This window comes from Callospermophilus lateralis, chromosome 5 (assembly GCF_048772815.1).
Source record: "Callospermophilus lateralis isolate mCalLat2 chromosome 5, mCalLat2.hap1, whole genome shotgun sequence".
NCBI classification, from domain to species: Eukaryota; Metazoa; Chordata; class Mammalia; order Rodentia; family Sciuridae; genus Callospermophilus; species Callospermophilus lateralis.
In genome coordinates, this window is record NC_135309.1 from 24,454,651 (window position 1) to 24,480,893 (window position 26,243).

A 26,243-nucleotide genomic window follows, 5' to 3' on the forward strand; every position below is an offset into this window, starting at 1 on the left:
ATCTCATGTTCTCCTTTCTTTGCATAGTAGAATGGAACATTATTTGACATTATTTTATCATCTTTCTATGCTTTATTTAAAACTTTCCTGAGAACATGCATTTAACCTTTTTTTTAAAAAAAAAAAAACAAAAAACTTTTTACCCCATTTCCTCCGTGATGCCCGTCACATCATACTTACAAATAACACATTTGTTGAATGAATGAATATATGAAACCTTAGGTCTGATATGCTCATTAATTCTTTTAGAAGACAAGAAAACAAGTACATGGTTATTTTTTTAAAAAATATGTTATGACCCACCTACAATAGTCCTGAATACTACACTTTCAAAAATGCAAATTAATTATCAAGTATTTATGTCTTAGTATCTTTCCTCCTGGGAAATATATTATAAACTTCCTATGGATATATTTTCTTCCCTCCTCCTGTATTTAAAGCCCCTGCCAAAGTGCATGTATGGCACATAGTGGTTGTCTAGGAAGAATGTATTTAATAAAATATATTTGTGTACTTTTCTAGGGGTAGTTTATGGTGTTTGGCCATATGTATTTTTTTCTCAGTAACAATGAGGTGCTTGTCTATGCAACAAGTCTATTTTGGTAACAAATAAAAACTTTTCTTCTCATATCCACAGGATTATACCTTGACAATGTACTTTCAGCAAGCCTGGAGAGATAAGAGGCTGTCCTATAATGTAATACCTTTAAACTTGACTTTGGACAACAGAGTGGCAGATCAGCTCTGGGTGCCTGATACCTACTTCCTGAACGATAAGAAGTCATTTGTTCATGGAGTGACTGTCAAAAACCGCATGATCCGCCTGCATCCAGATGGCACAGTCCTTTATGGCCTCAGGTCTGTAATATCCATTTTAATATTTAACTTTTCCTGAACAAAATAATTATTGATTTTTGTAACAGAAGAGTAATGTGCTGTTTTCTTTACTCTGCCTGCAATTTTGCTGATAAACAGTTAAACCTCCTATCCAGTAAATATCTGAGAGCTTAGGATAGCATGTTTACAAAGGGACTTAGCGCCAGCTAAGACTAAGTTTTTTTTTTTTTTTTTTTTTTTCTGAATTATCTTCCAAAATCAGCTGCTGATCCTAAAGCTGCTTTCTTTAAGGAACAGGGATAAACAATATCAAAATAACAGAGATGCAAGGTTTCTTCAGAATGGAAAAAAAAAATCATGGATGCTGAATGATTGTGTTTGAATGTGGCAGATGCTCTGTTTTGTAAATTGCTCCTGAGCTGCCTGAACTGGGTCATGGTCCTCTGATGACAGGAAGGCTTAGTGTGCCCTCACACCCTCCAAGGAGCATTCTGACCTGAAAATAAACAAAGTAGTTGTCTTGTGCTTATTAATAGGATATTCATACTCTTAAAGGTACCTCCCTGTCAGAAAAGAATTGTGATGCTATGCTATGTGGATAAGGATCATTTTAAATTAGGCAGTTTCTACTTTTAAATTTTATTTTGTATTAAAAGGAATGTATGACTTCCAGGGGAAAATGAAGAAAATACACACGTGCGCACACGCGCGCGCACACACACACACACACATATTTCTGAGAATAATACAATGCAGAGAATTTCTTTTCATTATAGTTCACATCTACTCAACTGGCAGTTGATTGCATTTGATCAACAATTGATACAGATCTTAGTCTGGACATAGTGCAGTGGTGGGAATAAGTCACTGTTGCTAATAAAATAACATTCATCAAGGATGTATTATAGTGGAAGTTATTACAAATTTTAACATTTTCAGTAACCTCTGATCTATTCTATTTTATGGAATGGTGATGATAGTAATAATAATAGTATTATCCATTGATTGAACACTAGAGTTAAGTGTTGAGCTAAGTGTTTCCCATGCATTATCATACAGTAGTCTCCCCCTTATCTACAGTTTGACTTTCTTCCATTTCAACTGTGTGGTCTGAAAATATATAAAAATTCCAGAAATAAATTACATGTTTAAATTTGCACTATTCTGAGTTACATGATAAATCTTAGTTGCCATCTGGCTCTCTCTCTCACCTGGGATGTGAATCATCTTTTTGTTCAGTGTTTCCTTGCAGTATATACTGCCCAACTATTAGTCACTTAGTAACTGTCTTGGTAATCATGTCCTATCAAAGTATTGCAGTGCTTGCATTCAAATAATCCTTATTTTTTTAATATGGTCCTAAATTGCCAGTTCACATATGCCAATTTGGCAGTTCACATGTGCCAAAGAGATGTTGTAAAATGCTCCCTTTAAGTGAAAAAGTGAATGTTTTTGAGTTACAAGGAATGAAAAAGCATCATACACTTAATTTGCTAAGATCCATAATAAGGAATGTACCTTTTAAGTGTAAAATTGTGAAGAAGGAAAAAGATTTCTGAGCTAGTTTTCTCTCCCACCTCAAAATGTAAAAGTTATAGCCACAGTAAGTGATAAGTGCTTAGTTAAGATGGAAAAAGCATTAGAATTGTGGGTGGAAGACATGTCAAGAAAATGTGTTCCCTTTGACAATAGTATCTTCTGCTAAATAGAACTGAGCCTAAGAAGACTTTGACACAGGATCCCCAGAATCCATTGACACCAAACCATTTACTGCAAGAAAGGATGGTCACACCAATTCAGAAATAGGTTTAAACTGAAAAAAATATAAAATTTACTGGGAAGGCTGCATCTGCTGATGCAGAAGCTGCTGTCACATTTCTGGCAGAATTGAAGAAGCTGATTAAGGACAAAGGATCGCATCCAAAGTACATCTTCAAATTCAGTGAAACTGAGCTCTTTTGAACTAAGATATGCAATAGAACCCACATTCAAAGAAAAAAAAAAAAGGAAACGAGGGCGTGAAGTATGGAAGGGCAGGTTGTCAACTGTGGTACTGTGAGGCAATAGGGCATGTGAGAAAGTCAGGCCTAGGATGCAGAGTAGAGAATGCACATGCACTTGAAACAAAAATGAGTTTTCTGCCCATGTTCTGGCAACATAATCAGAGAGAGTGGGCAACAGCCATCCTGTTTATGAAAAAGTTCTTCTAGTGCTTCATCTCAGAAGTGAGAAAATACTTGGAAGAGGGAAAGTTGGAATTTGAAGTCCTATTAATAGTAGACATTGTTCCTGGCCATCTCGAATCTGCTTACTATGTAAATCAAAATGCCCACATTCTATGTTTACCTCTGAATACAATCTCATTGCTTTAGATCCTTGGCCAGAGCATTGCTCAGTTTGTCAAGGCCACATATATCCACCTGGCATTTGATTGCATTAGATCAGCAGATGATATAGGCCTTAATCTGGATATAATACAGCAATGGTAATAATTCACTACTGCTGATGAAATAATATCCATCAAAAATTCCAATGATGAGTTGAAACAAGACATTGTCAATATCCTTGGGAGTAACTTAAAGAGTGAGGTAATAGATTATGGTAAAGTCTTCCCAGGGAATGATGGAAAAGTTAAGAAAATCATTTCCAGGACAAGGCAAGTAGGCGGAGAAGGATTTGCCAACACACTTGGTGAAAAAGTGGAGCAACATATGGAAGGCCATCAAGAAGTGTTAACAGATGAGGAATTTTAAGAACTCAATGAGTCTCCCATAGAGACAGAATAAGATGAAGAAGAAAAACCTGAAGCAGAACCAGCAGTGTGGGCATTCCTAAAATTTGCTGAAGGATTTCTAATTATGCAGACATTAAGGGACAAGACTATGGAATGCGATCCTCAGATGGAACGCAGCATGAAAGTTACCCATGGGATCACTGAAGGATTGCAACCTCCGCAGCAGCAATGCGTTGATGAGTTCAAAAGGAAGACCAGTAACTTCTGGTTATGATGTTCTTCCAAAATTTTTCTGCAGTCAGCTACCAAAGATCACTAACCACTGACATTACCTCATCCTGACATCCACCCATCAATATTGTCATGGTTCTGTGATCCCAGATCACCCGCAGCAGATGATCCTCCTCCTGACACACCGTCAGAAGGTCCGTGGTCACCTAATGCTGCATCACAATGCCCTTGCCGGTCACTTCTCTGCATCTCCTCAGGCTGGCTTTGCATCGCCTCACATCATCGCATAAGAAGGTGAGTGCAATAAGAAAATTTAAGAGAGAACACATTCCATTCACCTAAACTCAAGTGCTGTGTGGTTATAATTGTTCTATTTTATTATCAGGTACTGTTATTGATCTCTTACTATGCTTTGCTTTATAAATAAAACTGTACCAAGGGTGTTTATGCATAGGAAAAAGCATAGTATACATAGGGTTTGATTCCCCCGCTCCATGGCGTTAGGCATCCACTGGAGATCTTGGAAAACATCCCTCCCAAGGATAAGGGGGAGCTACTGTATTAATCCTTATAATATCCCCACATATTAGGAACTGTTGTGATTTTACATTCAAATGAACAAACAGAAGATGATGAGCCTTGCCCAAGAACACACACACAAAAATAAAAATCATTGGAGATGGTATTTGAACTCTGTTCCAGTTTCAAAACCAGAGCCCAATGCTTCACAGGGATACCTCTACTTGAATATTTTTCTTACCTGTTTTATCTCATTTTTATTTTCTGCTTGACTCATGTGTGATCATAGACCCTGAGATTCAGATTCTGTTTATCATGGTTGTAGAGAGAACGGCATTTAGCTGTCAAGGGAGAGGGGGGAAAAAACAAAGGAAGGACAGAGAGGGAGCCCTGAAGGCAAAATAATGGATTAGACGCCCACACTGCTCACTTACATGCTTCTTTAGGAAGGAAGAAAAACAGAAAATACATTGAACATTGTCTGAAAAAATTCCACCACCGTGGTGACTTTAAAAATCACTAATGGAAATAATTGTGTTCAGCAGATACATTTTGCTAAACATATATCTTGAAGTCAACCACGTAACACAGGCAATCACAAAGATCTTAATGAATGAGTGGCCGTGTGGACCATGGAAAACGGGGATCTGGAAAGGTTGTAGCTCCCACTTCTTAAAAAGTTAAGCATAGAGAGAAGTAGGGATCTGGAAGAAGGCAGAGGAGAGACAGAAATGATAAATTGGCCACTGGGCAGGGAACAATGGGAGGGAGGACTGCTAATGGCAAGCAGTGGCCACGCAGCGGACTCGGTGATGGACATACTTTTCCCATCAAATCGTCTCATCTTCAAAGAATTCATGCAGAAATCATCCCGAGCTCTTACTCTTTCCCTACAATACTCACCTTTAGGATAGAGATCTGTTGTATTTTCTTTTTAAATCCAGTACTGATACTGGCTGCGGCCGCACATAACCTGTATTCCGAGCAGCTTGGGAGCCTGAGGCAGGAGGATCATGAGTTCAAAGCCAGCCCCAGCAACTTAGTGAGGCACTAAGCAACTCAGTAGGAAACTGTCTCTAAATAAAATATTTTAAAAGGACTGTGGGAGGGACTGGGGTTGTGGGTCAGCTGTAGAGCGCTCACCTAGTGCGACCGAGTCCCTGGGTTCGATCCTTAGCACCACATAAAAATAAATAAATTTAAAAAACAAAGGTATTGTGTCCAACTACAACAAAGAATAAATAAATAATTTTTTTTTTTAAAGTGAGCGGCAGGGGATGTGGCTCAGTGGTTAAGTGCCTGTGGACTCAATCCCCAATACCAATAATAATAATAATAGCAATATGAATAACAAATCCAGTACTGACAAAGCACCTACATGTAAATAGCAACTCAGTGAATATTGGAAATGAATTTGTGAATGTGTACATATGTAGTTGAGTGTACAGGAAAATTGGCAATCAGAATATCTTTGGATTTGAGAGAGACAAGGAATACCAGTACAGATGATGAATTGACTTCTTTGCATTGTCACTAGTCATACCCCCCCCCCAAAAAAAAGTGACTACTCCATTGTTCATTTGTACCATTAAGACCAAATGGATACCATTTCTGTGCTTTGAACATTTGATGGTAGGAAATCATCATTCTCCCATCCCCACTTCCCAAAAAGGGTTGCTAGATCAAACATGCAGATTCCTGAAAGCATTTGACATGCACAGAGCAGCCTCACAAATTGTGATTGTTTTCTCAATTGTATTGTTAATTCAGAAAATTAATTTTTAAAACATTTATGAATGTACCATTTCATTTTTTATGGATAAATAGTAGAACATTTTATTTCAACTAAAAATGTCCACTGACAGGGTTGATTCACAGATGCTCAGATCCTCCTCCTGCTCATCCACCCACAATTTTGTCATTTTTTTTTATTGCTAACAGTCTAACAGGAAATTTACCTTGTGTCAGTATTCAATAATGTCTGTATTGAAACAACACTTAAAATGTCAATATCAGAGGGTAGTCCTCAATGAAGGATTTAACATATACTCATCACTCTGTGAGAACTATGCTTGCATTATCTCATTTAATGTTAACTTTAGGTCTACAAAGTAGATGGTACTAGTTTCTCCATATTACATGAAGAAATGATGTCATGTATAAGATTACACTGCCACTGTGCTTGGGCTCATAGTCATCTGAACACTGAATGCAGAGGTACTACTCTTCATCACTCTGTCCTATTCTTCACATGATGGTAAGATGGAAATAAATAGTAGGAATCACCTGAACGTACCTGGCAGAAAATTAAAAAGAGGTTAAGAAAAGCTCTGTTTTTCCATTGACTCTATAGATATAGACTTTATTCTTGATCGATCAAATAAGGTCCAGAATAACAAGTGCATTTTTACGTCTTGAGTTCAAGTGTTTAGGTCTTCAGTTCAAGTTTACTAAAAGATGATTCAGGGTGTGTAGATTCCTAGGGTACTGGTAAGACCATTGTGAAGAACTTGGTGTTGGTGGGTTCATCAGCCTGACTAAAGCAAACTGCAAGGGAGTCATCCAGACCTGATCAGGGAGGCTGAGATAGGTAGAGCTTTCAATACTGAGACGGTGAACAAGGAATAACAAGGCCTTTGAGCTGAATGCCAGGTAAGTTCAAGGCATAAGCTAAGAGTATAAACTCCCCGCACCTTGAGACCTGGGAAGGCTGGAAGGAGGAGGGACAGACACTCATTCACAGGATCTGAGTGAGCTTCTTTCATAGGTTTTTCTATGGTGAAATGTTCAGGCATTAAAACACAGTAAAGAGAGAGAAAGCTATATGGCAAAAGGTAATGCTTGTTGAATTCAGTGATGGCTATGTAGGTGTTCATTGTGTCATTCTTTCTACTTGTCTGTATGTTTGAAAATGTTCATAACAAAATTTGGAAAAGGAGACAGTTATACTTCAGATGTCAATAGTCCTTTAGTTCTGTTATCTAGGAAACATGACTCATAATTTAAGAGATCTGTAGTCAAGTAATGTTCTTTCTGACCTTTTGGAGGTGGAGAATCGTCTAAGAACAGGAGGAGCTGTATTTACAGAAAGGCCATCTCATTTCAGTGTATGTGCGGCTCAGTGGGTGGCATCCATGACCACAGATGGCCAGGCTAAGCTACCATCCAAACATCAAGGTCAAAGCTCTCCAGCTAATACTTGGCTAACTTCCTTGTGAAATTCTCCCACAAGAGCATGCCCATTGCTTCTGACTGCGTCCAGCAAGAGTGCCAAGTCTACTCATGGTGATGCATTGTATTTGGTTAGCATGAGTTTTGAGCATTGCACACTAACTTCTCTGCAGCAAGCCCTCATCAAGGTACCAGGGCTGTTGGAAGTTCAAACTGTGAGGACTGAGACTTAGAAATAGGAAAAATATATTAGATCTTCCTGTGATAGGCTATTTTCTGATCCTGATTAGATCTCTGTTCGTTTCCCCTTCTCCAACAACTTAGATGTGCAGCTTCCTCTCCGTTTTCCCATTGTTCATCAGGTTGATAATAATTTAGACTCAGGGAACAGAGTCCTAATACTGCAGGGGTGGATAAGTGGACACAACTGTGCACATCAACCAGTTTCTGAACCAAGCGCTGTTTAATAGAGCTTGGGCTTTAATTCCGTCTTTGGTCTCTCACTTCTTGCTGAACCTTGATTTGATTCTCCAGGGGCGAATTTGGTGATATAAATTTTGTTATAACTCATCATTTTTGTATCAAGGATCCATGAATGTAAAAGAATACACCAACATCAGACGAGAAAATGAAATGCTTTATGGAGTAGCACACTAACAGGTGGATAGTGAGTGTTTAAAGTTACTTGATGTTACTGAATCAGTGAATGTAGAGATGGGTAGAAAATTTTAGTTTTACCTGTTATTTTTTCATTATTTTGTGAAGGAAGACAGGAGGTCTTTTGTCTAGAACCAGGAGACAATGCCAGGGTCTCTGCCTGCCTCGTCTAGAATGAGAAGGAGCTAGTGAAGAGAACTTGGAGGACTGTCGGATGTGTTGAGGACACAGATGTACTGGAGCCAGTGATCTCCAGCCATTGCATGTGGTTGCTTGAGCTCAGCAGTAAGCAGTAGGTTCCTGGTTTAAGACCTGAGCAACTGTGACAGTCTTTAAAAGCTGTCCTGTGGCCCATTTGAAGCACGTGGTCAGTAACTTTCATTTACTCAAGCATTGCATGATTCTTCTTAAACCAAACCTTTCCTTTCCTTCTCTTCATGTCTTATCACGCCTCCATTTTTTCTCAGCTTTATTTAAAGAGCTATGGTAAAAAGTTATGAACAATGTTTTTTCCTCCCTATCAGAAAATTGTAGTTTGTGGCTGAAAAATAGTGAGATCTTTGAATATAATCTCACCAACTTATTCCTTTCTGACTGTTGTAACAAAATGCCACAAAAGGGTGCCTTATAACTTCAGAAAAGTCACAGTTATGGAGTCTGTAAGTGCAGAAAGAAGGTACGGTAGCATCTGAGGTTATATTTAAGGAGGCCATGTTCCTGGCTCCTGAGGACACCCTCTCTTGTGTCCTCACCTGGGGAGAGGAAGGCAGCTGTGTCCTCACCCAGTGGAGACACTTTTATAAGGGACTTGATGGCATTGATGATAGCCGTACCCTCAGGGTCTAACCACCTCCAGAGGCCTCACCTCCTCATACCCTCACTTTCTGATGAGGGTCAACTCATGAATCAGAAGGAAATGAATATTCAGACCATAAATAAACACACACCCTTCCTCGCTTTAGCTAAAGCCTAATGACTCCACTTTGATAATAAAATAAAATACTCTTATATTTTACTATACTCTTTAGAGATTTTAATCAAGAGGTACGGCCAGGTAGAAGAAGAATGTTTTTGTGGCAGTAACCAAGCTGCAGAACTGTCAATGAAAGACTTTTCGATTGAGTAGGCAGAAGAATTCATAGCTAATTATATACCAGATAGTCTGAAGAGATTGAAGGGCCTTCTATTCCAAAATAATATTGATACAATCAGGTTAAAAAAAAAATAACAGAAAATGGAGAATTTTTTAAAATATTTTTAGTTGTAGATGGACACAATACCTCTATTTTATTTATTTATTTATTTATTTATTTATTTATTTATTTATTTTTATGTGGTGCTGAGGATCAAGCTCAGTGCCTCACGCATGCTAGGCAAGAGCTCTACCACTGAGTCACAACTCCATCCCCAAAATACAGAATTTTTATCCATAAACCTGGCTAAAGTATAGCAGGTAGAAACCAGTTTAATATAGTGTTGACCATTATAAAGAACATTATATGTGTGTAATTCAGATTGTTATTTATTTATAATATACATATGTTAAAAGTAAATATATCATATATAAGATTTCAAAACTAATGAGTAATTATATTATTCAGGGAATTAGAGACCAATACACTAGTCTGAAAATTAGTAATTCATCTAATTATTTACTTAAATGATTACTAAATGTTTATTCTACCTCCTAAAACCTATAACTATGTGATTTTGCTAATACAAGGCAAATATCTTTTTAGAACTTCCATTTAATTATGCACATAGCAGTATTTAACATTTTTTTAGTACTCTGGCCATGGCATTTATCTCCTTGAAAAATTTTTAGTTCATTAAAAATAAAAACAATATAATTACATTCATTTGTATAAAAGAGCAGTCAACCTGAATTATCAATAAGTAATATCCTTTTGTAAACACAATAGTGGATATTTTAATAAAAACAGAATCTACAACCAAATTGGACATTATTATTTATGACAAGCAATTAACTTTTCATCATAAATATTTGTCACATTAAAAACTTTTCAAAAAGAAAACCCTCATCCCATTATGAAATGACATTTATTTCTCCTTGAAAATTTAAAAAATATGATTAGATTATGAAAAAAGTTCCCTAATCCTGCCACTCAGAGGTAACTGTTACTTGTTCCTTTTCTATACACTTTCATGTAGTTTTCTTCTGAAAAAGTATTTATGTGATTTTTTTAAACAAAAATGAATCCTCTTCCAGGCGAATTGGTGCATGCCTATAATCCCAGCAGTTCAGGAGGCTGAGATAGGAGGAGTGCGAGTTCAAATCCAGCCTCAGCAACAGGGAGACACTAAGCAATTCAGTAAGATCCTGTCTCTAATAATAAAATACAAAATTGGACTGGGGATGTGGCTCAGTGGTTGAGTGCCCCTGAGTTCAATCCCTGGTACCCACCCCCCTCCAAAAAAAAAACCCCAAACAAAAACAAAAACAAAAAAAGAATACTCTTCGTACCATTTTGTGTTCTGAGTTTTTAAAACAGTGTATGATGTATATGGTTGCCTTGTCAGTAAAACCCTCCTCAATTTCGTTCTTTAATCATTATAGGACATACTTAGGTTAAATTACTTCATCCAATATAGGATGTGGTTTATGGTTTTCATGTAGGGTGAAAATGTGCTTGTGGTCATTGCTGTAAAATGTATTACTATTACTTAACATGAACTTAATGTTTTAATGAGAGGCAAAGCTATTTGCAGCACAGTTTTTTATCTTACAGTTGTGCGGTTGCAATTTGTTAAAAATGCTCTGGAGCTGCACTGTTGCTGACTTCACTAGGACAGCTCTGGAAGGAATGGCTTTCTTGCTCTCTATCATAGCTGACCCCTCTGAAAATAGCAATTTGTTTTTATGTGAGGAGGAGGGAGGCCTTGACTTCACATGCATGCCTCCCGTAGATAACACTGGATCAGAAACTTGTCACTTCTAATTAAAGTTTCACATTCTTAAAGAAAGATCCAGCACGAAGCAGAAGGCAATTCAGCCACCTCCTGCTACGTCTGTTCTGTCATTGGGAAAATGGCAAAGGATAATGTCAGCCAGTAATGGACTTAGACAAGCAGGGTTTTATTATATTTCATCCTTTCTCTTCTCCAAAAGTTTTACCACAGGGATAACTAACTATCCACCCCATGCTGAAATGCAGTCTATTAAACATTAATATATCAATTTTTAACTTGGATTTCCTAATTGGCTTAATTCATTTTCATAGATCTATTCAGTGCATATATTTTGTCAGGCAGAACAAAAGCGATTTTATTAAGAATATCAGTTCCTTCTGGCCAGAGTGTGACAAACAACTCTCTTCAGTTTTCCCAGCCTTCAAACAGAAGAAAAAAAAAAAGAAAACAAAACAAAATCTCTCTGCCTGCCCCTGTGTGGGAAAAGACTCATAAAATGGAGTGTTACAGAATACATTCTTTTTTCAAAAAGATGTTGTTCATTTTTAAAACACCTTTCTTTCCCATATTTTTTCCATAAGATAGAATTATTTAAATTAAAAATAAAGGTATTTGGAGGTTATTTCAAGCATCTTCAAGTTCATTTTCTAGTTTAAAGGGAGATTTGGAGAGGATAGCAATTGTACCTCCATATAGAGATACCAGTAGAGCAGAGCTGAATCTCAAACTTCCAACTTCCAAACCAGGGTTTGTTCTTGTTTTTATTGCTTCTGCAGCTGCTGCTGCCTGTGATGTTACTCTGTTACTTAGAGCTGTCATTGTCTGGCTGACATCAGTAGCAAATAGTTCAAATCTAAATCAACAGTACTAGGATCAGAAGCACACCATCCCTCAGACCTTGGAAACAGAGACAGTATGTACCTATGATTCCAGGAAATAACCTCGGCTTTTTTTGGTTCAACACTTAGCTGGATATTTGTTTAAAAACACTTAAAAGAGGAAAAGCGAATCTGGCCACCTTTCTTCTTCCTAAATTTTACGGACCCATGCTCCAGTCATCAGTGAGTATCCTTTCCTATCATCTAGATGGGTCCCTCATTGTCCTAATGTCCTTTGACTTCAGAAGAAAGTTTTCTTTGACTGTGTTTTTGTCACAAAGGTGACCCCCCCTGCACAGTTGAAGTGGCCCTGGGAGTCCATAGGCACCAGTTCTTGTGATTTCGTGGGATGAATGTTAGATAAATCTCACAGAATAACAAGCAGAAGTTTATTAGATAGAGTGAGAGTAGAGACTTTCAGGACAGGCATTGCTTGGGCCACCTTGTCGGGGAGGAGGACATGGTTCTTACAGAGTCAGGGTTTTTCAGAATTTTGGGTCCCTTGTTCTCACCTTAGTTGTTCATCTCCCCAGGTGGTTACTACCCTGTTGTTTAGCCCTCAGCAACTTTTTTGTTAAGATTGTATTGACCTAGTCCCAAGGGTAGAGACTGCCTGGTCCAGAGGGATGGGTGTGAGGTGGTCTTGAGATGCTAATTCCCTTAAGGAGTGATAATTAACTATGATTGGGGAGGTTTGGCACACTATTCCCATTTCCCAGGTACATGTCTGGTTTGATAAAGTTTTCTGTTACCCCCAGTCCTGTGACCTATGGGTTCTCTTTGATGTATATGTCTGATGTCCTCCCTGTGGGTTACCACCCTTCTTTATTCTTCCTCCTCCCATTTGTTCATGGTTAAAGAAATACTTAGCATTTGTAGTGTTGAAAGTTGGCACCAAGCCCAAAAGTGTAAAGGGTACCTCTGAAGGACAAAGGAATAATCAGAGACTCCAGGGATTTTCAAGTAGGTAGGAAGTACTCCTAAGAAAGACATGACCCTCATGGTTATACAAAATACATGTATGATGATGTGAGAGAAAAAAAAAAAAGGATAGGGTCACCTTAGATTGGGTAGAGAGAAGTGATGGGAGAGGAGGGGAGGGGAAGCGGGGAAAGAAAGGACAGTAGAATAAAATAGACATCATTATTTCTGTGTGTATATACGTGATTGCATGACCAATGTGATTCTGCAACCTGTACACTCAGAAAAATGAGAAATTATATCCCATCTGATTCAAATGTATGTTATGTCTAGGTCTTTGTACTGTCATGTGTAACTAATTAAAACAAAAAAAATTAAAAAATAAAAAATAAATGACAATTACATTATTTTAACAACAACAAAAAAAGAAAGACATGAATTTTCTATTGCAGGCTGAAAAATAAATATTGTATTGTCACTGAAGTGGCAAAAAGGAGAAGCATCGAAATCCATGGAGGATATGTTGTTCATAGGCTGTAAAAATGTCTGTGAACGTATAGCATTGCTACACACAGCAGTTTCAGTGGTAGAATATGCATATACCTGATATCATTACATGTGGACCCTCAGTCACCAGAATTCTGCAAACATGAGAAGAACCTAGTTTTTCATTTTATTTTGTTTTGTTTTATTTTATTATAAGCAAAGTGTTTCCTAGTGGATGTTTAAAATTTTGCTATTATGAATAATAGCAAATAATGCCTTCATTGTATAATTGAGGAAACTAAGGTTTTGGACAGTAAGTAATTTGTTAATGAGTTTCAGGGCTCGAGTTACCTCAAAGTCCATTTTCTCAGTCACCTCTCCAGAGTATGCAAGAATTCAGTCTCTGTCCAGGTAGATGCAAAATCTTCTATGGAAAATGTTGATGTAAGAAAAAGAATGGAGAGCTTAAATTTCTAAGATCCTGAAAGGAACTTTGAACAGCCATTCATTTGATATCTAGATAGAAATCATAGTTATCATGAAGAAGTTGATGAATCTGGCTCTCTTGGCTTTAAACAAGACTCCACAGTAGGGATCAGTGCTATTTCCAGTTAATCTGTAGCTGTTCCCATAGAATATGATATTTTTTCATTAGGTGTAACATAATAGGATCACCTCTTTCATGTTTTTTTTTTTTTTTTCTTGAAGGAGTTTATCTTATTATGCAACTGCTTAAAAATCCTTAAACACTGAAGGTCATTTTTGTTTCACTTTGAACTCCCAAGTTCAAGTAAAATAGTGCTACATGCACTATTGTTTGTAATTTGGGGCATGGGGATTTGGGAATTTTATTCTATTTTAGAATTACACAGCCATATTGTAGAGTTTTAACAGAGCTCTGGACTAGAGAAAAATGATCCTTATTCTCAGATTAGGTCAGTCCTCAATTTAATTAGAAACAGGTGCAACATTTTTCATTGGAGGTGCAGAGGCCACAATGGGGTGAGCAGTTTCTTAGAGTGGCCTTTAAAGCTCCCAGAGACTTTGAAGGCCACTACAATTCACTCTGCACAGGTTTTTCTGTTGAATTAAGGAATCGCAATTCATGTAATCCAAGAAAAACTTATTCAAATAACCTGTAAACTTTCATTTCAAGCTGTGCAAACATTCTCCCTTTGAGACTCTTGATGCTGACTTTAGCATCAATACTTGTCCTGGAGGGGAAGCTGTAAATGTGGAGCCGTTTTTTGCGGCTGAAAGGTACCTTCGTCCTCCACCCTATTGAGGAAGATCACAAAGTACAATGAAGAAAACCTATATTTATTGGGGCTGGGAATGTGTCTCAATTGGTGGCGCACTCACCTGGCATGTGTGCGGCCCGGGTTCGATCCTCAGCACCATATACAAACAGAGATGTTGTGTCTGCCGAGAACTAAAAAAATAAATATTAAAAAATTCTCTCTCTCTCTCTCTCTCTCTCTCTCTCTCTCTCTCTCTCCCACTCTCTCTTTAAAAGAAAAAAGAAAACCTATATTTATTTTCTGGAGCAAGTAATGATAGTTGTTTCAGCTTTATTCCTCATGGGGAGGGGGGGGAAAGAATATAAACAATTATCCAATCTATGTAAATTACCTCCAAATTTTTAAGTGATTTTTGGTGAAAGTTTGAGTTACTTGCTTTGCTAAACCAATAGAAGAGGAAGATTTCTCACCTCTCCCTACCTCTTTATTTTGGAGATCACAGAGAAGCAAGCCTTCTTTTTGGTAACCAAACCAGTGTAATAGGTTAATGACTTCAATCATATTCACTGTATTATGAAATGCTCAGACTATCTTACTTCTCAGAAGTAGCTCATTATCTGCACTCTGTGGACAGAATAAAAGGCAACACAATGCTAAATGGCTATAAATCCTTGGAGGAAGATGCTAATTCCATGTTGGATTGTTCTCACTAGGCATAATGGAGAAAATAATTAGGACTTTATATTTTAGCAGCTGTAATAGGCTGACAACTAAGGGAAACTACTGAAATGACCAGAATAAAGAACAAAGATCCTTCTGGCATCAACACACTGGAAAGCATCTGTGCATTTTACATCATTGCATAATGAGGCCAAAGAACACAAAGCCAGTGGAGAAGCAGAATTTCAGTGCTGGAAGAACTTGGACTTGGGATCTGACTTCTTTGTTTCATGGCCTCTCTGTATCAAAACTTAGCTGTGCTCCAACTTTCTGAGCTTCAGCTCCCTTATCAGTAAAATAGGGCTTACACAGTGCCTATGTTGTAATAGTATTAGGGAAATTAAGTGAACAAATGATTGTTTGTTAGGAAAGTGCTTGGCACATACTGTTTATAAAGATTAGTTGCTATTCCTAGGATTGCTGTATATGACTAACCTTGACCTATTCTGCTTGCTGATTACGATAAGTGAGATGTATTATTCAGCTTCTCATCATTGTGACCAAAACACCTGATAAGAACAACGTGGAGGAGGAAAAGTTTATTTTGGCTCATGGTTTCAGAGGTTCAGTTCATGGTTGACTGACTTCATTGCTCTGAGCCCAAGATGAGGCAGAACATCATGGCGGAGGGCATGGCAGAGAAGTGCTACTCCACTCATGGTGGCCAGGAAGCAGAGAGAAAGGAAGGGTCATAGAGAAGATGCACCCTTCCAGGGTCCACCTCCAATGGCCTGCCTTCTCTAGCCATACCCCATCATAATACAGTTAGTACCCAGTCAGTCAGTCAGTCCAAGGTCTGATGGACCAATTAGTTACAGCTCTCATAATCTAATCATTTACCTCTAAATTTCTTTCATGAACCCTGAAGCTTTTGGAGGACACATCATAGAGGATGATTTTGGCAAGAGAAAAGGATGCCGGCTGATCTGTATTATTTCTATTACCATGTCAGGCATTGGGGGTCTACAGAAACCAATGAGACATCCAGTCTCTGACTCAAAAACTTGGGGGTTAGTAAGGGAATCCTACATATGGTAGAAAGATTAAAAGAAGTAGGGTAAATAAATGATAGCCAAACAGTGGAGTCAAGAACTTGGAGGTTGAAATTTACTATCTTTGAATCTTTTTGAAAGTGAACTACCAGCTCTGTGTTGAAAAAAAAAAAATACCATTTAAGAATGTGATCAAAAGTAAATAATAAGTCCTTTTATTTTTAAAAGAAAAGGACTTTGAGGCTTACACAAATTTAGTAACTTGTTCCAAGTAGCATAACTATAGATTTAAAAGGAAAGGATAGATTCCAAGATTAATTCCAAAGCCTGGATCTTCTTTTGTGATGTTTTAAACCTTTTAATGCAAAGTATGGACTGGGGTCGGGGGAAATAGCAGACTATGATGCACTCAGAATTTTTGTAAGTCTAATAGTTGAATGTAACTATTTATTCTGACCCCCTAAACATTAATGTCTATGGCAGGGTTGTGAAAGGAAGTTAGAGATGATATTAGAATTACTAATATTAGTAATTCTAACTTATATTTAATGAAATGGACTGATTGTTGTTCAGTGAATCATTAAACATTTAATTCATTTATGCATCAATCCATCGTATCAGCATCTCTCGTTGCAAGAGTGACTAAGCCAAATATAGTGCTACCTCCAGAAGCTTCTGCTTACAGAAGACGACGTATGTAAACCACCAGCAAAGGGATATTTAATGATAAATATAAGTCCTACAAATTATCATGTATTTGTTGAAGAAAATTAAATAGAATTATATAAATTTTTAAAAATGACTGTAAGACAGAGATGGACTTCTACTTTATAAGGAGACATTTTATTTGAGATGTTATTACTGAAAACCATGCAAATAGATACTTATGGTAGGAGTGTGCTAGTCAGAAAGAAGAGAAGCACAGTGGTCCTAAGGGCAGAAGAAATGTATGTGCTCACAGGAAGAACTTCCTAACCTCTTTGACATTGCTTTCTGTCTTCTTTACAACTGTGCATCGTTTACTCTGCCTGTTGGGCTCTCCTCTCTAGATTATCAGCTACGTAAGAGCACGAACCTCTGTTTTTTCGCCACTGCTTGTATCCTAACATCTTGAACAGTGCCTATCCACAGGAATCAATTAAAAAATATTTGTTAAATGAAGAAGCAAATAGCATTTTCTGGCATCAGTCTAACTATTTCACTGTTGGCTGAACGGGATCTATGGTCTCTGCAGGATTGATCCCAGATTTCTTTGTCATTCAACTAAATCTCAACGCAGGAAACTGATTTGCATTATGAGGTAAATTAATAGAGAAGCATAAAATCAAATTGATATCATTTGGAACCCAGTCATCAAAGATTATGTTTTAATAAGGTGAAAAACAAATCTAATTGTCCTTTCTAATAGACAGTGCATGGTCTTTGTGTTTATTGGTGAGGAAGACAGCATTAGCAGGGAGTTTGTGCTTGAGGCAATATCAGTTTCAACAGGTGATAATAAGGCATTTTGAAAACAAGGACAGGATCAGCAACTGGCATGAATTCAACTTCCCACACTGGGACTTAAGTAAAAATGTGAGTTGACTGTGTAGAAAGTAAAAATTTCCATTATCATGGCATTTTCTTATACCATATACCACTTGCAATCCATGCAACATTTTAATCGATCTGCAGGGTAGTCAAGTTCGAGAGTTATACCCAGGTGAAATTTAGATGACCCTTGTAGACTTCCTTCTACCAAAGATGAGTTAGTGAGAAACCACTTTCTAATAAGAGTCTAGTCTTTTCAAATGCATATCTCAGAAATTCATCATGGCTGAGTTTAAGGGGACTATTCTCTTTTATTCATGATAATCAAATATTATGTAACTAAAAATGTTCAGCTTCTTACTGATTTTCTTACTGATTGCACAGCAGGTATGCATATATGCCATTTGGACAATGCTGACTGTACAGTAGAGTGTGTGTGTGTGTGCCCAGGTACACACACATATTCCCTGTGATATGAGGCAAGGCAAGCAGTGGCAGGAGAGAAGAGAAACTAACTACCATGTGGCCAAAAGGAACAAATTTTCCCCCAAACAGTATTACTCCTAAGTCTTAAATATTTGAACTCAATTGGCTGGGTTCATGGTCTGATTCTCTCTTTGGGACATTAGATATAAGGAACACAAGGGTCAGTCTCATACAATGTAAAAGGTGCTTATAATGTGATAACAAGAAACCCTGTGCTGTGCCCCACCCCAGTTGTCTCTTCCTTATCTAATTGGCAGGTGAACAAATTGCATTTTTCACTGTAATACCAATGAGATTGGCTCAGGGTTAGTTCAAGGAATCTTTAAAAGTTCCTGGGTTTTAAGTGGTGAAACATCACTTCCAAGGGTGGGGAGACATTATCCACAACTTGGTCTTCACTTAAGTTACCTTGGAGAAGGAGAACTGTGTCCACTGCATGGGAGGTCGGGGCTGGACAGAGATACCCCTGAAAGAACAGAGGTGAGAAATCAACCCCAGTGTGAAAGTGAGCTTCTAAACAGAAGAAAAATGGGTGCATTACTCTGAGAGGCCAGGTCCCAAATAATCTTAATTAACAGACATTCTGATTTGGGGAACTTCAAGTTCTGAAATCACCAAAGAGGCTCAATTAAGCCTGGGTCCCTGAACAAGTTTTAATGTTTATTTTATTGACAAAATGACAGACATCTTAGAAAGTATAGCTCTGATCTCCTTTTCCTTTCTTGAGGTTTAGTGGTTTCAGTGGGATACTCAGGCTTCTGTGTGTCTTTGTTTTTTGTTTTTTTGTTGTTGTTGTTGTTGTTGTTTTGTTTTTTCTTTTTCCCATCATAAATGGAATAGTTGATTCAACTTCCTCCTCCGTGGTATTTTAAAATTCTAAAAACAAAATTCCTATAATTAAATGACAACCTTCTTTAATTACAAAGAGCTATTTCATCTTGGCAAATTTTCAATTTCCGTACTCATGGGTAGAATAGTGTAACACATGCAGAGCCAAGTTGACAACGGATCCTTACCATAGTTGCTTCCTGCAGAGATCTGAGGCTAGGGAAGGTGTGATTCTGTATTCCTGGTGCTGTCAACTATTGCAGCCCAGTTTGGAGTTGAGGGAAGGGGTTCCCTGTGCAGACAGCATTTACCTCAAGTCAGCTACTGAACAGGAGTGTATTCCCTATATGAGCCATGACATCTTCCTGCTTCAAAACATGGCTTCTGTTTCCTTATTTATTTTTCCTACTGCTCTGAGGTTAAGAGAACCAACTGAATCAAGAGTGATTTAGGGACACTGGGCTTTTGACTTCGTTGGATAGCACCATCTGCGTGAACAGATGGGGAAACGTGTCATAGGGCTAGAGGGGGACTCTGGGATCAACAAAGAGGAGAGAAATTAAAAGGGAGTACAGTGGCAGGGGAGAGAAGAATGAGTGTCAGTGCCTGGGAAATCTGTGCACTCTGACCCAGGTAGTGGTCACTAAGAGGTTGCCATCCTGGAATCCAAGGGTCCCTAGGGAAGTGAGCCCTGCATGCAATGATGCAGGCAGATTGCTCAGCACTAGGAATGGGCACCTGCCCATGATCTCTCTGCTGACGAGGAGATCCCTGGTGCTGTTATTTACAACTCCCATGGAGGATAGCATGGCTTAGTTTCAATTAAGCTTTCAACATGGCCACTGGCCAGCAAAAGGGATGCCTCAGTGTCCTGGTGGTAAAGATGATGCCCTACTGTGGATGCATCATTACAAATGCATCCCCCAAATGGACACAGAGCATATATTTTTGCTCATGATATTCATCACATGTTTATTTCTCATTCATTTATTTGTCAATCTTTCATTTTAACTCACACTGAGTAGTTATTTTGTGCCAGATACTATAACAAATGCTTCCCATGCTTTCACGCTAAGAGGTGGGCATTTTTTTACATAGAGAAAAACAAATCTCAGGAGCATTAAATCCTGTGCCTAAAGTCACACAGCTGTCAATGATAGAGATGAATATTGGATCCAGGCCTATTGGACTCCTGAAATTATATCATTATTCCATATTGCTTCTTCTGCCTTCATTTTCTTTGATCACATGACATTATAATTGACAAAGTGTCACTTTTTCTGTTTGAAGATTCATAATGCATGAGTGATTGTTTTCTGAGCGATAGCTCCTATGTTACAGAAAAAAAAAATCTGTAAGCTTAGATTCAACACATCTTTGGTAGTCAAGAAATGTTGCTCACATATTAGCTTAGTGTATTATTAGTTCATGTCACATATCTGTAGGTTTTATGGACTAATAAGGCATGCAGCATAATTGTTGGCATTATAGTAGAATTGTTGTTTAAAAAAAATAGACAGTGCATGTCTGAAAAAGTACTGGAATCTCTATTCACAATCTTCTAAGAATCTGTTCAGAAATTTCCCCCCTCCACTCCCTCTTTCTCTCTCCTTTTGCCTAGCCCATACTTTTAATGGACATAATTTTTGTTTCTAGATATCTAAATAATGTGTGATGCTCATTGGAAATCTGAATGGTAAAGAATTTAAAAGTGTTAAATGTTGAAAGAGAAAACAGCCTTCAGAAAGATGCATCATTAATATTGTTTTGTGTTATGTCTGTGAATTTTCTTATGCTTTAATTTCTTCCATGCATAGTTCCTCGAAATTACCCTCTAACATACAAAACAGTATAGAATAGGTCCCTCTAAGCACATCTTCTTGGGGCATTTTGCACATGTTATCAGATAGTCTTTGTCTGTGGACCTGTGATATCTTCCTCCCCATAAAAATAAGCATGTATCTCAAAGGCATCATTGAGCAACAAAAGCCAGACACAAAAGAAGCATACTCTAGTATTGCTATTATATGAAGTACAAAACAGACAAAACTAATCTGCAGGAGCAGAAATCCTAAGAGTGGTTCCCTTTGGGGAGGGGTGCTGGTGAAGGGGAAATGTAGAGGGTATCTAGTGTGCTGTGGTCCAAAAGTTTGGCCCCTATACAATGTCATTCTATAATAATGCACATTGCATATTCCAGCCTCATGTGGGTGCTATTACTCAGGTTGTTTCAATAAAAAGTTTTAAAAGGTTATATGTTAATAAAGAGTTTAAAATCATGAACCCTTGTATAGATTTGGTGGCACATCCCCAAATTGGCCTCCAGAGCGCATGGATATAACTCTGAGCATGTAAGTGCCTGCATGTCATCTCTTTGAGTTCTCTTGAGGGCACTCATATTTACCTTAATTGATTGTTCAGTGCACAGTTAGATAATAGATCCATCCATTTGACTTGCAAAGGAGTTATTTTACACCAAAATGGAATAAGCTCATAGTTTAAATGGTGTTAGTCTTATTTCAACATAAGTTTCTATGAAAAGGGGCAAAGATTGGATCATTGTATTTAAGCCTTGATTTGGTGTCACTCTTGAATAGCTAATATTTGCTCTGGGGCAGGTCAAGCATCTGTGAGTAAAGGTCATGGACCCAGACACTAATGGGGCTTGTTTCATTACCTAGTGGAGAGGATCTGGAACAGTCTAATGTAAAGAGTGGGAACTTAGAGCAACTGGAGAACCCATCTCACTCTAAAAGGAATTCAGTCTCACAGCTCAAAACTATGCACTGACCATTTGAAAGAGTTGGTTAAATTCATCCTGTGGCGCCTATAAAGCATTAATCTGCATATGACTTATTGTGAAGCACCTGGCATAGTTCTTCAGACAGATAGATAAAATGACATTTTAATTCCATTTCATCACTGATACACCAGTCTTATACGTAGTAGCAGTTCAAGATCTACTTCAATAAAATGTTACAGTGATTATGCTTTAAATATAAAATTGTGTTTTCCAAAATTAAGAAACTTGAATTACTAATCTTTGATTATTTTCAAATGAATCTGAGGGTGGAAGTGCTGCATCTTTCATTGTGTTTTGCAGCTCTTCTTTAAAAACAAAACATTAATAGAGGAAGTGTTAAAATCCTGTGCGGTGAGATCTGTAGAAATTGCTCATTGTCGTTGAGTGTTTTACTTTTGTATTTTTGTAGGATACTTGAACAGTTGTTATGGTGAAAGTCCAAGGTATACTTCCTGTGTTCCCTCTTGCTATGGAGGCCTGTTGGATAGAGCATTCCAGCCAGTTATGTAAAAAGAAGGCATAACTGTGAATTTGCTACTCTAGACCTGTTTAAAGTAATATACTTTCATTATAAATATCATCATGCTAGGCATGCAAGTATGTGTCAAAAGACTAATAGCAATGTTTTTTTGCAATTATGTTTTTACTGCTCCATTCTTTCTTTTATTTAAAGACTGTTTTCCCATTTTTCCCTTAACCTCTCTCGGAGTGTTCAGATTGATTATAGCAATGATGATAGGAGCAGTTAACAAATATTGAACTCTTAGGATTTGGAAGTGACTGTTCTAAGTTTTTCCTGAGATTGGCTTGTTTGAATTCTCTCAAGCAGTGATATAAAATAGGCATTTTTATCCACATTTTACAGAAAGGGAAAATGAAATTTAGAGGAATTTATAGTATCCCCTATATCAAAGATTTGGAAATATCAGGTCCAGATTGAAATATGAGACGAGTTCCACATGTCACCTTACCTCTTATCCGAAATGCTAATGCTGTGTCTTTGGATACGTATTTGTGAATCTAGAGGAGTCTTCCTGTTCTATTTTAAATCTTGCTTATTTCTCCAACTCACCAATTTTCTGAGAAAAATTTACAGTAATTCCTCCCATTTCCCTTACTGTGCATATTGACTTTAACTCACAACTCTTCTCTCATGTAATGCATTATAAGAACAATTTACAACAATACCATAGGTAATCCATCCTTACTTATTTCTGCTTTAGCATGGTCTAAATCGTCTACCTACCTGTATTATGTGAACGGGAAAGTAGACTATTAGTCATTTAACTGGCTTTTATCATGGTGAGCTTTTCTATCACACTTCCCAGGGAACTTGAGCATAAATGCTTATATCAAAACGTTGTTTCCTGATTCTTAAATCAATTTTTTTTCTTTCCTGACTTTCTTAATGTTTTTAAAACAAGTTTTATGATCTTGTCACTCAAATGGTAGCGGGAGCATGTCATCAGGCTATCCAATTCCATGTTATTCTCATATCTACTGTGTAGGCCAGGAATCATTGTTGCCTCTCTGAAGACAATCGCATGACCACCTCAAGCTGCACTGTTGGGAAATGGTGAACACTGGTGTTTGTGCCCAAGACTTAAGTGGCAGAATGAATCAAGGACATATTCTTTCCTCTGAACTGAACTAATACCAATAAGAGCAATAACACACTCACTTCATAAAATATTTTTGTCCTTGCATCTCCTACACGGCTTACTTTGAGGATAAAATAAAAATGAACTAAAATTCAAAGACGTGCATTATTAAAATGATGTCTGCACAGGAAGCTCTCCGATGGGGTTTTCTGCATGAGCTCAACGTTTCTTACTGACTTGGATAAACCCTTCTCCCCCAGTGAACTTTAGGTAGGTGTTGGGCACAGTCATCTTTGGTCACCACTGACTCTGTGTCAATTAAGGTGAACCACTTAGTTTCTCAGAGGCCAGTTTTAATCAATTATGAAATCACAGGTCACATCAAGGGCTGCTTAAAATCCACTCTCAGAACAGATTCAATTACTGAAGTATTTGGCATAGGACTTTTTAAAATTAGGGTATCTCAATTTCAAGTTCATATTTCTTTTTTTAAAAAATATTTCTTTCTAGTTGTCACTAAACCTTTACTTTATTTATTTATATGTGGTGCTGAATTGAACCCAGTGTCTCACATCAAGTTTATATCTCTCAGTTATCTCAAGACAATAAGCGGATGCTGAGATGTGTTATATCGGTCTGTTTTCTGATACTACAGACTGGGTAGTTAATAAAAGAGTTTCATTTTGTCTCACTGGCTGTGGTCTAAGATTGATAGTCTTCTTTTTGTTTAATTTTAATCTTTAAAAGCCACCTATATTTAATCATGGGCGGTGGGGGAGGCGCTCAATCCTGATGACTTTATCTAATTCTAATCACCTCTGAAAAACCCCATCTCCAAAGACCAGGAATTGAATTTAGTTCCCAGGCTCTTACTACCAGGTAATGGGGATTAAACTTCAACACATGAGCCCTTGAAGGACACACTCACACAGCACTTGTTTAGATAGAAAATGTGTTTTCTTTAGTGCACCACAGTCCCCACCATTCCCTGCTGTCTTATGTTAAAGCTAATCCTCATTCTGTAGAGGCCATACATTTGAGCCTATAGGTGCTTGACTTTCTGAGTTTTGGATTAGACTACTTTACAATGGTAGCATTCTTTGTTCTGCGTTATAATCATGCTGTGCAAATTTCAATAGATAATGCATAAACTAGGTTGTCTGGAATTTATAGTCAACCACTGTTTGCCATCATCCACCTTTCACCAGTTCAAATTTTGCCAAATTTGATTACCGCTCAAGTTACTCCTTTCATTATACCAATTTGTTCCATCTCTGATCCAGTTCTCTCATACTGCCTGAATAACCCTCCAAGCTACACCCTCTGTCTAGCAAACTCTTGTCCACCCCGTATCACATATTGTATAGTTCCCTTCCTCTGCAGTGACTGCTTCAGTACTTGCCCTCTTGACTAGAAATCTTATATACAAATTATTGGTACTTTAGATGTGATACCTAATAGTAATAAATATAAATCAACATAAGCATGATTAGTTTCATTCATGGCTAAACATTGACCATGCCAAAGTATTATGAAGTTGTTTTAGTCCTTACGTGCATACTCACTGATATGTGTTGTTATTGTTCCTGTGCTGCTGTTATTATTGAGGCTCAAAGAGGTTAAATAAGATATCCAGGGTTACAATGCTGTTGTCATCAGCTTTTTGTCACGGTGACAAAATATCTGAGATGAACAATATATAAAGAATAAAGGTTTTATTTTGGCCCTTGGTCTCAGAAGTGTCCGTTCATGGTCTTTGACCCTGATGTTTTAAGCCTGAGGCAGCATGGTGCATTATGGAAGGAACACGAAGCCAAGAGGACCTGATCATCTCATCTCATGATGACCAGGAAGCAAAAAAAACGGAGAAAGAGAGCAGGAGGGACCTCAGGTTCTAATGTCTCCTTCAAGGGTACATCTCCAATGATCTGACTTCCTTCCTAAAGGTCCCACACCTCCCAGTAGGGTTGTAGTCTGCTGATCAAGCCTTCAACACATGGGCCTTCAAGGAACATTCAAGAAACAAATTAGAGCAGCTGTTATCTTCCTGATCAGTTTATCTTGTATCTGGGCTTTGCTTGTAAGGTTATTGAAGTCAAGCCCTGCATCTTAATAGCTTAATAAAATGCCTATGACAGGGCTACCTAGCAAGGGCCCTGCTCTCTAAAAGTAGATTCACATTAGTCTACTTCCTGTCATTCAGCTATAACACAACGCTGGAACTTAATGCTTTTCTAACTTTCATTATCCAAATTGTAAAAAAAAATTGAACACTTGGAAATTTTAGATGGTAAAGGTATACACCCCAATTTTAATACGTAGACTCATTTTTAATTCCCTAGTAACAGAGAATAAAACAGTGATTACCAGAAATGGGGGTGAGGAGGAAATGGGGAGCTTTAAGTCAAAGGGTACTAAGTCGGGGGTGTGCAGGATGAACAAGTCCAGATGTTGAGGGTACAACATGATGACTGTATTCCACCAGGGATTCCTGCTGATTAGTGGAATCTGGCTTCTGTTGTCACACATGCACTGACAGTATGTTGGTTTGCTTCTCTGTATTTCATTACATCATGTTCTAAACATGTGTGTATATATATATATATATATATATATATATATATATATATATACATATATCTAAACACACATATGTGTATGTACATATATAAATACT

At 37.6% G+C, this 26,243-nt stretch overlaps 1 protein-coding gene across 1 annotated transcript in view; it reads left to right on the forward strand.

Annotated features, from left to right (window-relative positions):
- Gabrb2 (gamma-aminobutyric acid type A receptor subunit beta2) overlaps positions 1–26,243 on the forward strand; it is a 228,411-nt gene that overhangs the window by 80,841 nt on the left and 121,327 nt on the right. Inside the window, exon 5 of the mRNA XM_076856374.2 lies at positions 638–858. Within this exon, the coding sequence (XP_076712489.1) occupies positions 638–858 (221 nt within the window). The remainder of the gene's footprint in view (positions 1–637; positions 859–26,243) is intronic.